The sequence below is a fragment of the Sorex fumeus genome, unplaced genomic scaffold, assembly GCF_029834395.1.
Source record: "Sorex fumeus unplaced genomic scaffold, SorFum_2.1 ptg000037l, whole genome shotgun sequence".
Lineage (NCBI taxonomy): Eukaryota > Metazoa > Chordata > Mammalia > Eulipotyphla > Soricidae > Sorex > Sorex fumeus.
In genome coordinates this window covers 73868646-73881080 of record NW_026606094.1, presented here as the reverse complement: position 1 = coordinate 73881080, position 12435 = coordinate 73868646, and the positions used below count along the sequence as shown (strand labels likewise).

The 12435-nt window shown below is 38.3% G+C and overlaps 1 protein-coding gene across 7 annotated transcripts in view; it reads left to right on the top strand.

Annotated features, from left to right (window-relative positions):
* PDE1C (phosphodiesterase 1C) overlaps positions 1-12435 on the top strand; it is a 661768-nt gene that overhangs the window by 528945 nt on the left and 120388 nt on the right. For all 7 annotated transcript variants that reach the window (XM_056117979.1, XM_056117980.1, XM_056117981.1 and 4 more), the window contains one exon: positions 580-720. In XM_056117979.1, the coding sequence (XP_055973954.1) occupies positions 580-720 (141 nt within the window). The remainder of the gene's footprint in view (positions 1-579; positions 721-12435) is intronic.

The window sequence follows — 12435 nt, the reverse complement described above, 5'->3', positions numbered from 1 at the left end:
ATTAGGACAGAGCTTGTTTCTGTTCCCATATATAATAGACTATCTTGTGATTTTTGGTTTTTACTTTCACATGTCCAGTGCAGAGTCTCTCCTTTTAAACCACGTTGCTTTCAGGAGGGTGCAACTCTTGGTTGCTCTGAAATCACACTATCATTCAAGATATTGGTTTTTCTAAAACAGAGATCTTTGTGTTTTTCTTCACATAAATGAAATGTGCTGCCTACCAGTTGTTCATTAGTTCTTAAGAAACAAAAGATGTGCTCCTTGCCTTAGAAGTAAATGAGCACCTACCCTTATTATGTTCTAAATGTTGCTCTGTGTCCTTTCCTGGCCCTCTGAACTAGAGCACAAAGAACTCCTTGCAGGGCAGACTGTTCCTAAACCATGGACTTCCTGTAAGACTGTTAAATTATTCTATCAGTTCTTTGGTTACTCTTTCTTTTTTACTCACTTTGAAAAGGTCTAATTTGCGCAAGTGATACACTTCCAGAAGGAGGCACTTAAGAGTGTCTTGGACTCTCGTTTCCTCACTTAAAGCTACTGAGTCCCCAGCTAATTAACCTTACTTCTCTCTTTCAGATCCCAATTTCCGCTCTTGTCTCATTTGTGGAGGCCCTGGAAGTGGGGTACAGCAAGCATAAAAATCCTTACCACAACTTAATGCATGCTGCTGATGTTACACAGACTGTGCATTATCTCCTCTATAAGACAGGAGTGGCCGTAAGTACACAGAGGAATTCTTAGGTTACTCAGTATGTGATGCAATGATGACATTTTTTAATTGGCTTTTTTTAAATGGTGGGTTTTTCAATTCTCAAGATATCAAAGCTGCAAGAAGTGCCTCATTTTGTGGAGCTTCCCGTTACCCAGGAATTATCTAACCAGTCTTGTGAAGTCTTTGTGTTTCCTCTTGCCTCTAAATTTTCATTCTTGACTAGTGGAATGGATAATTGTGGTGATTACCATCCTTACCAGATTATAACCAAGCTAACCATATGTTATGTCAATAAATATGTATTCTCAGGTATGGAGAGTAGTGCTATTCACCTCTTGCTATGGTCAATCATGATATCCATGCATACCCAAATCATATTGAGTGTACGTGGCAGCCATGCTGTGCAAAGTCAAGTTTGTTTTAACCACTAGGTTATTTTCACAAGCATTAAGGTTATTCTCATGCTTTTTATTTGCCTTCTTATTTATTCTTTTGAGCCTAGAAATCAATTTTTACTTTTAACATTTACGTTTTTGGTTTCAATTTTTGATATCTACATGTTTTTGAGTCTCTGTTTTATAATCTTTTCTATTAACTGACATACACAACATGGTTGTGTTTGTGCTTTTTGCCTTTTTATAAGCCATTATTATGTAGAACACATATGTGTATACACATATTTATGTACATATATAGTTATTAGTGACAAACAACTATGCCTTTATGACTTTTTACTTTGAAATCTTCAGAACTGATATCATTATAGACATTCTTTGGGTGGGGGTTCTTAATCAGCTCCCCCAAACCCACAACAAATTTGTTCTTTTTAAAGCACGCTAATAGATTTTGTTTGATGTCTCATTGAATTAAAAATGGAATACAGTGGGAGGAGTGTAGGATTTTGAGCTAGATATAGTTGGATATAAATTCTGACTTAATTACTTATTAAATTTTGTGACCTGTGAAAAATTGCTCAAGTCTAAGTCAGGATTTCCTCCTTTCTAAAATAGTGAAATGTATTTTACCTTGTAAAAGTGCCAAGGCTTCAAAAAGGGATAGAACTTCAAAATTAGGAAAATTAGGAAGTCTGAGAGAGGACTCTCAGACATTGGGATTTGTTATTAAAACCGTGCAGGATTTCCACAAAATGTGTCAGCCAGTTTTTAGCTTTTCTATACTATAAAGCTACTATTTAAAAATATTCTTTTAGAAATTCAGATGGCCAAAAGGCACATAAAAATGCTCTATATCATTAACCATAAGGGAGATGCAAATTAAAACAACAGTGAATTACCATCTTACACCACAGAAACTGTTACACATCAAAAAGAACAAAAACAACCAGTGCTGGCATGGACGTGAGGGGAGAAAAGGGACTCTCTTTTACTTTTGATAGGAATGCCAACTAGTCCAACCTTTTTGTAAAACAATATGGACATTCTTCCAAAAACTAGAAATTGAGCTCCCATATGACCCATCAATACTACTTCTGGGAATATATCCCGGAGGTACAAAAAAAAATCAGTAGAAATGACATCTTCACTTGTATGTTTATTGCAGCACTATTTACAATAGCCAGAATCTGAAAAAAACCGGAGTGCCCAAGAACAGATGACTGATTAAAAAAACTTTGGTATATCTACACAATGGAATACTATGCAGCTGTTAGAAAAGATGAAATCATGAAATTTGCATATGAACATGGAGAGTATCATGCAAAATGAAATGAGTCAGAAAGAGAGGGACAGACATAGAATGACTGCACTCATTTGTGGAATATAAAGTAACATAATTGGAGACTCACACCTAAGCACAGTAGAGATAAGGGCCAGGAGAATCACACCGCAGCATGGAAGCTGGTCTCACATGCTGGGGGAAAAGGCAGCTGGGATAGAGAAGGGACCACTAAGTAAATGATGGTTGGAGGGATTGCTCGGAATGGGAGATGTATGCTGAAAGTAGACTATGGACCAAATGTGATGGCCTCATAATACCTGTATTGCAAACCATAACATCCAAAAGGAGAGAGAGAGAGAGTGAAAGGGAATGTGCCTGCCACAGAGGCAGGGGGTAGTAAGGGGTGGGGGTTGTGGGAGGGAGACTGGGAACATTGATGGTAGAGAATTGGTACTGGTAGAGGCATGGGTACCCGATCATTGTATTACTGAAATGTAATCATGAAAGTTTGTAAGTCTGTAACTATATCACAGTGATTCAATAAAAAAAAAATTTAAAAAGTGAAATAAAAAGGCAAGAAAATATTCTTTTAAAAACCCAGTTTTAGGGGTATTTGGGTCACCCCCAGTGATGCTCAGGTGTAACTCATGGCGGTGCTCAGGGGACCATATGGGAAGCCGGGGATCGAATCCAGGTCGACCATGTGCAGGGCCAATGCCCTACCCACTGAATTATTGTTCCTGCCCCTAAAAAGCCTATTTTTTGCATTATAGAAATACTATAGAGGATACTAACTCAGTTTAGTAAAGTATTATTCAATGGATAATGTTTTTTCCGAGTAAGTTCAGAGCCAATGGTCCACATTAATATTGCTACTGTGTCTTTTCCTAGAGGTCTTAGATAATGCAATATGACATCCAAAAAAATTGGAAAGCACACTACAATAATAATTTGTTTACTATATTTTACAAAATCCAGTAAATAATTCAAATTATTAGATCAACTCTCAGTAAGAGCTGGGCAAATTAGTTGTCTTATTCACTGAAAATTAATAAGCATCATAGAAATAATATATATTCCTAGCAGTTTTAAAAATGTAAGGTAAAGGTAAGGTAAAGTAAGGTAAAGGCCCTCCCGTTGATCCTCGATTTGCTCGAGCGGGCCCAGTAACGTCTCCATTGGAGACTTTGTTGTTACTGTGTTTGGCATATAGAATACTCTCGGTAGCTGGCCAGGCTCTCCGAGGAAACAATGAAAATGAATCAAAGGCACCAAGATGAATTTTTAAACAAGTGGAAGAATAAATGTAGATTTTATGCAGATGTCTGCTTCCTCAAACTAGTTTCTAAATTCAAAGCAGGTGCCAGAGAGACAGCTCAAGGGTGGAGTGCAACCTGGTATATGCAGTGCATGTCTCCGAATGCCACCTCTGACACTACATGCCCCCTCCCCACACTGTTGGGTATAGCCCTTATGGTCTTCATGCACCCATAGGTGTGGAAATTACTAAAAAAAATGGATTAAAAGTAATACCACTGAAACTTCTCATAAAATTTAATATGAAATCTATGATCAGCTGGCCCTGCAATTTATGTGAATTAAATATTCCACACCTTAGTTAAGACAATTTTGAAAAAGATAATGTTTGTGGTTGGATAGTTCTTACTCTGCTTGATATTAAAATAACTAATGAAACTATCGTAATAAAAACAAGGTGGAATCAATTAAAGTTTCAAAAACTAAACCTAAATATATACTGAGAACAAACATTCTGGGTCTCTTCTTGCAGGATGAGGATGCATATGGAGATAGTACAGAATAGTCATCCTAGTGAGAGATTTCAGATAGAACAGTGAGAATAAGAGCCAGAGAATGTCATCAGTGTTCAACCAAGAATTAAAGTAGGACGGGAAAATCCTCTCTCCAAAGGTAGTATTTGGCCTGATGTAAAGTGATTTTAGGCATGAGCTGTGCAATACTAAGACCTGAGGAAGAGGATGTGAGCAGAATGAGTGGAGGACCAGTATGAAGGCTCTCCTGACAGCTTCGTAGCAGTCATGGACCAGATGAGATCAGTGTGTATGCGTACAGAGATACAGCATGGATAGGGACCAAAGAGAAAGAGCAAATACAGTGGTTAAGGATTTTGTCTTACATGTGGCTGACCCTGGTTTAATCACTGCTTATGGCCCCCAAGTACTGCCAGGAGAGATCCTGAGCACAGAGCAAGGAGTCAGCCCCCGAGCACCACTGGGTGTGGCCACGAAAACCAAATACTAAAGTTTAGAGAAGAAGGAAGGAGCCAGGACATATCTGGATTGCAGGCATTTAAATATTTAGTCCTGCTTCTGCAGTACTCTCGACCAAAAAGACATCTTTAATATTCCTATGATACTTCGGAGTACTGTGGTAAAGAACAAACCGGATGTGAAAATATACTTTGAGCTCATCTCTTCCACTTACTGCCTACTGTGCGTACTACATCATGGGGATTTATTTATTTATTTATTTATTTATTTTTGGTTTACCATTTTAATTTATTTTTTTTATAATTTATTTATTTATTGAATCACTGTGGGAAAAGTTACAGAGCTTTCAGGTTTAGGTCTCAGTCATGTAAATATCAAACACATTTCCCTTTACCAATACTTATTTTTAACCACAAACCCCAATAGAACCCCACCTCCCACCCCTCCCAATTCCTGTGAGGCAGATGAGTTCTAGTTAACACTCTATCTACTTTGACTAGATTCATGGTTTCAATAAAAAATGCACCATTATTATTTAGAGTTTATGACCCCCCCCCCCCCCCCCCAAATCAGACATGCTGAAAAAGCGTTGTGAAATGATTTGCTTTCTACAGCTGGGTTTTAAGAATTAAATGATGTTGCGCGGCTGCAATAGCGGCCACGCGGTTTTGGATTTCTGCTATTTTACTTATTAACCCTGGAAGTATTTCTATTAAAAGTTAGATAGTTAAGAGATTGGTTTCTGTGCTCTGGAGTCGTGGCCGTGCCGGAGAGCCGCTCGTGGGGGGCAACTGGTGACCTCGGTCAGGCGTGAAGGACGGACCGGAACGCCCCCCTTCCCATGAGGTCCCTGCCACCCCCACCCCCGGCTCAAACCTGTTGTCCACAAGGCTCCCGTGCGGCCGCCATCTTTCTTTCCAGAGAGGAGAGAGCGATTACATCATGGGGATTTAAAAGTGAATCATACACAACTTCTTCAGCCCTCAAGAAAAACTCTTAAGCATTTTATGTTAATGCAAGTTATCATTAACTTAAATGTTACATCATAGCAGCCAGTAATCATGATGTCTTGCATGCTTTGCATAAATGAGTTCATCTGACTTTTGCCATTGAATTTTTGTTATCAATTTAAGCTATAGTCAAAGTCATTCTTAAATATGGAAACAACTTTCTGCCCACTCTCTCTTGGAAATGCAACTCAAAACAAACTTCTTTCATTGCAGACTTATACAAACAGTAGGGAACATTCCTGTGAATGAAGAACATAGTGTTACTGTAACTTTCTTTTCAAACCATGAGGGGAAAGCCATTAAATCGTTAGAATTTTGTAAGCTGTAAGATGCACAAGGAATTAAAATATGCCATTCATAAAGTGAGGTCGGTTGAGCTTTAGCATCAATATTATTATTACTCATTATAATCTATTTCTGTCACTCATTATTACTTAACTTGAGTGCCTAAAAGATTTTTGAATCTTCTCAGAATTAATTTGCTCATTTCTAAGAGAAAACTCCTTGAACAGAATTAGATTGAAGAGTTGATGATTATACTTAGAATTAGATTGAAGAATTGTTAGAACAGAATTAGATTGAAGAGTTGTTGATCATACTTAGAAGCAGTAGGACATATAATGACATGACATCTGGTTAAAGAGTGCTAAGTAAGTTACTAGGATTTATGGTTGCATAACTTGGCTCCCATGACCTTTGCTCTCTTGTCAAACCTTTTGACATGTTCATTAGAAACTATGAAATTTCTAATCAGGGCATCTTTAAGAATGGAGATTATGCTGGGTTTTTCTAGGTAGAACCAATGTAATCTCTTAAGTTCTTTAAATTCAAAAGTTGTGGCACAAGGAGTAAGAGAAGGAATCAACCGACCACCCTCTGCTAACTTGACGTTGGAGAGAACCATGGATCAGTAAGTGGAGTTGATCTGCCAGTGTCTGAACTGTGCTTAAAAGTGGATTTTCCACAGAGCATCCAGAAAGAAACAGCGAGCGCCACATGAACTCTATGTTTCAGTCTTGTGAGACGCTGACCAAACTTCAGATACCGGACACTCTGTCAGGAAGAGTTTCTTTAAGCCTTAAGTTTGTGATTGTCGGCTAAGGGGGAAATAGAGAGTTTAAATAGGGGTGGAAACAGACAACAAAAGAAAACTGTTCTACATTACAGAGAACAGCTTTCTAGTTATGTATTCTTTGGCAATTTTGTTCCTGTCATTTTCCTCCAGTTTTATACTGAGCCCTATCTCTCTCTCTCTCCTGCCATCATGCAGGCTACACACATACATATGCACATACACAGAGCTTGTTCTTTTGAGGGAACAAGAAAAGTGCTCAGAAAATTCAAAGTTCACTTGTGACCAAGGCATCACTGTCATTAAATTGGTCGTGACACTCACGGTATGTAGATAGCAAAATGAGAGAACCTGTGGCTTGTCACACTCTGATGGAAACACAATAAAATGCATGTGGGACTTGTTAGTGTAATTGGTTAAGAAGGGAAGTTTCACTAATATATAACTATAATATGTATAATTACATAATTCCAGATTATATATACACCAGAATTACCCAAGTTGATGTTCTATAAATTCAGATTTGTTTAGATGGAATTAACAGTGAAAGTAGTTATTAAGCAATTTAGTTGTTAATGAATTTAAATCAGTATTTATTAAGATTGGAGATGATGCATGGGGATATTGTGGGTAGAAGTTGGGAGAGATGGGTGGATCAGAGCATTGAGGAAGAAAAGAAAAACTTCATCAAAATAAGAAAAAATACACATGAAAAATATGAAGAATGTGCATGAAAGTAAAACACATGTGATTTTATGTGAAACTGAGTAAAGACATGAATGATGATACAAAAAAAGGATAATAAAGATTCTGAGTCGGAACTCCAGGGTCATAGTTTACATCTTATCTCATGACTACCTGCGTACCATTATACACTTAGCAAACGTTTCTCAGTTTGTTTTCTTAACTAAACATCAGAGGCAATGGCATATCCACCTTTATGGAGTTGTGTTAACTGCATGAGTTTCTGTATGCACAGCACCTGGTATAGACCTGGTACAAAATATGCCTTTGGAGCTATTAACCCTTATCAGAGTATCCTTTGGTTATTTTAGAGAAAATTTTGCAGCTTCTTTTTTATTTTAGTAATCATATCTATTTCATTTTGATCTTATTTTGTTCACTTTTTTAAATCAGTTTTCCTCTTTTTTAAAAATTTTTTTATTAGAGAAACATCATGAGGTACAGTTGTAGATTTACAATTTTTTGTGCTTGGGTTTCGATTATACAATGATCAAATACCATTCCCTCCACCAGTGCCCATTTTCCACCACCATGGTTAATATCCCTCCCACCCCCATATCCCCAAACCCCCCTGCCTCTGTGGCAGGGCAATCCCTTGTGTTCTCTCTCTCCTTTTGGGTGTTGTGGTTTGCAAAAGAGGCATTGAGTGGCAATCATGTTCAGGTCTTTAATCCATTTCTATCTTTCTTTTTTTTAAAATTTTATTGAATTACCGTGAGATAGTTACAAGCTCTCATGTTTGGGTTACAATCACTCAATGATCAAACACCCATCCCTCCACCAGTGCACATTCCCCACCACCATTATCGCCGGTATATCCCTTCCTCCCACCCTCTCCCTGCCTCTATGGCAGACAATATTCCCCATGCTCTCTCTCTACTTTTGGGCATTATGGTTTGCAGTATAGACACTGAGAAGTTATCATGTTTGGTCTTTTATCTACTTTCAGCACACCTCCCCATCCTGACCTGTTCTTACAGCCATCATTTTCTTAGTGATCTCTTCTCTATTCCAGCTGCCTTCCCCCCTTGCTCATGAGGCAGGCTTCCAGCTATGGAGCAATCTATCTGTCCCATCTATCTAATATCCTTAGGTGTCAGCCTCATGTTATGTTGTTTTATATGCCACAAATGAGTGCAGAAAAGTGACAAATTTTCAATAAAAACAAGCATAAAAAAGAAAAAGAAATAAATTGTTGACATCATGTGTGAGATTAGTATTTCATAAATAAATGAGGCAGTGAAGGTTTTTTTTTCCTTTATTTTATTTTATTTTATTTTTTTTTTTACAGTTGTAGATTTACAATTTTTTGTGCTTTGGTTTCAATTATACAATGATCAGATACCCATCCCTCCACCAGTGCCCATTTTCCACCACCATGGATAATATCCCTCCCACCCCCATCCCCCCATCCCACCTGTCTCTGTGGCAGGGCAATCCCCTGTGTTCTCTCTCTCCTTTTGGGTGTTGTGGTCTGCAAAAGAGGCATTGAGTGGCAAACATGTTCAGTCCATAGTCTACTTTCGACATGCATCTCCCCTCCTGGGAGGATCCTCTAAACATCCTTTATTTGGTGCTCCCTTCTCTATCTGAACTGCCCTTTCCTCTCGGATACCCGGCTGGCCTCTAAGTTATGGAGTAATCCTCCTGATGCTGATCTCAGCTATTCTTGGGTATTAATCTCATACTTTGTTACTTTATATCCCCCAGATGAATGCAATCTTTCTATGTCTATCCCTCTCTTTCTGACTCATTTCGCTTAGCATGATACTTTCCATATTGTACCACTTGTATGTAAATTTCATGACTTCATCTTTTCTAACAGCTACATAGTACTCCATTGTGTAGATGTACCAAAGTTTCTTTAACCAGTCATCTGTTCTTGGGCACTCAGGTTTCTTCCAGTTTCTGGCTATTGTGAAGAGTGCTGCAATGAACAAACAAGTGCAGATGTCACTTCGACTATACATTTTTGCCTCTCTGGGATATATTCCCAGGAGTGGTATTGCTGGATCAAATGGGAGCTCAATTTCTAATTTTTTGAGAATCGTCCATACTGTTTTCCAGAAGGGCTGAACCAGTGGACATTCCCACCAACAGTGAAGGAGTGTCCCTTTCTCGCCACATCCACGCCAGCATCGGTTGCTTTTGTTCTTTTGAATGTGGGCCAGTCTCTGAGGTGTGAGATGGTATCTCATTGTGGTTTTGATCTGCATCTCCCTGATGATTAATGATGTAGAGCATTTTCTCATGTGCTTTTTTGCCATTCGGATTTCTTCTTTGAGAAAGTTTCTGTTCATTTCATTGCCACATTTTTTGATGGGGTTGGATGTTCTCTTCTTGTGGAGTTTAACCAGTATTTTGTATATCCTGGATATCAACCCCTTATCAGATGTGTGTTCCGTGAATATCCTTTCCCATTCTGTAGACTGTTTTTGTATTTTGGTCACTGTTTCTTTGGAGGTGCAGAAGCTTCTTAGTTTAAGATAGTCCCATTTATCTATCTCTGTTTTCACTTGCTCGGCCAGTGGCGTGGCATCTTTGAAGATACCATTAGCTTCAATGTCATGGAGGGTTTTGCCAACTTTATCTTCAATGTACCTTATGGTTTCTGGTCTGATGTTGAGGTCTTTAATCCATTTTGATCTTACTTTTGTACATGGTGTTAGGCAGAGTTCTGAGCCTATTTTTTTGCATGTAGCTGTCCAGTGATGCCAACACAATTTATTAAAGAGGCTTTCCTTACTCCACTTCACATTACTTGCACCTTTATCAAAGATTAGATGAGCATATGATTGAGGGGAGATGTCAGTGTATTCAACCCTGTTCCATTGGTCTGCAGTTCTGCCTTTGTTCCAGTACCATGCTGTTTTAATTATTACTGCTTTGTAGTACAGTTTGAAGTTCGGGAGGTTGATTCCTCCCATTTTCTTTTTCCCAAGAATTGCTTTAGCTATTCGTGGGGGCTTATTGTTCCATATAAATTTCAGGAGTGTTTGCTCCATTTCTTTGAAGAATGTCATGGGTATTTTTATAGGGATTGCATTGAATTTATACAATGCTTTCGGTAGTATTGCCATTTTGACAATATTAAGTCTCCCGACCCATGAGCAGGGGATATCTTTCCATTTCCTCATGTCCTCTTTTGTTTCCTGAAGTAGCGTTTTGTAGTTTTCTTTGTACAGGTCCTTTACTTCCTTAGTTAAGCAGATTCCTGGGTATTTGATTTTCTGGGGCACAATTGTGAACGGGATTGTTTTTTTTTTCATGTAGCTTTCTTCTCTCTCACTGTTTACATATAGGAAAGCCATGGACTTTTGCGTATTGATTTTATAGCCTGCAACTTTACTATACAAGTCTATTGTTTCTAGGAATTTTTTTGGTGGAGGTTATTGGGTTCTCTAAGTATAGTATCATATCATCTGCGAATAGTGAGAGCTTGATTTCTTCCTTTCCTACCTGAATGCCCTTAATATCTTTTTCTTGCCTAATCGCTATTGCAAGTACTTCCAGTACTATATTGAACAGCATTGGAGAGAGTGGGTATCCGTGTCTCATCCCTGATCTTAGACGGAAGGCTCTCAGTTTTTCCCCATTGAGGATGATGCTTGCTGTAGGCTTGTGGTAGATGGCTTTAACTATGTTGAGGAAAGTCCCCTCTATACCCATTTTGTCTAGGGTTTTCATCATAAAGGGGTGCTGGATCTTGTCAAATGCTTTCTCTGCATCTATTGATAGGATCATATGCTTTTTATCTTTTCTTTTGTTGATATGATGGATTATGTTGATTGATTTCCGAACGTTAAACCATCCTTGCATCCCTGGGATGAATCCTACTTGGTCATCGTGTATGATCTTTTTGATGAGTAGTTGGATTCTATTTGCTAGTAGTTTGTTGAGGATCTTTGCATCTGTGTTCATCAGGGATATAGGACTGTAATTCTCTTTCTTTGTAGTATCTCTGTCTGCTTTTGGTATCAGTGTGATATTTGCTTCGTAGAAACTGTTCAGAAGTGTTTTTGATATTTCAATTTCATGGAAAAGCTTAAAGAGGATTGGGAGTAAGTCTTCTTTAAAGATTTGGAAGAATTCACTAGTGAATCCATCCGGGCCAGGACTTTTGTGCTTGTGGAGACTTTTTATTACCATTTGAATTTCCTTGATGGTGATAGGTCTGTTCAGGTACTCCAGGTCTTCTTGGTTCAGCCTTGGAAATCTGTAGGAGTCTAGGAATTTATCCATTTCCTCGAGGTTTTGATGTTCCGTGGCATAAAGCTTCTCAAAGTACTCCCTGAGGATCCTTTGAATTTCTGTAGTTTCTGTTGTAATGACACCCTTTTCATTTCTGATTCAGTTTATTTGGGTTTTCTCTCTCCCTTTCTTTGTGAGTTTTGCTAGAGGCTTATCGATCTTCTTAATTTTCTCAAAGAACCAGCTCTTGGTTTTATTGATCTTTCAGATTGTTTTTGGGTTTCCATGTCATTAATCTCTGCTCTGAGTTTATTATTTCCTTTCTCCTGTTCGGGTTGTGCTCCTTTAGTTGGTCCTTCTCCAAGCTCTTAAGCTGTGAGGTTAAGTTATTTATGTGTGCTCGCTCCTCCTTCCTGAGGAATGCCTATAGAGCTATAAACTTTCCTCTTAACACAGCTTTTGCTGTGTCCCATAAGTTTTGATAACTCGTGTTCTCATTTTCATTCGTTTCTAGGAATTTTTTGATTTCCTCTTTGATTTCCTTTCTAAGCCACTCGTTGTTCAATAGCGCACTGTTTAATTTCCAGGTGTTTGATTTAGTTTTCTGTTTTTGTGTGTGATTTACTTCTAATTTCAGCGAATTATGGTCTGAGAAGATTGTTGATACAATCTCTATCTTCTTAATTTTATGGAGGAGTGTTTTGTGGCTCAGCATGTGGTCTATCTTGGAGAATGTTCCATGTACGCTTGAGAAGAATGTGTATTCAGCTTTTTGAG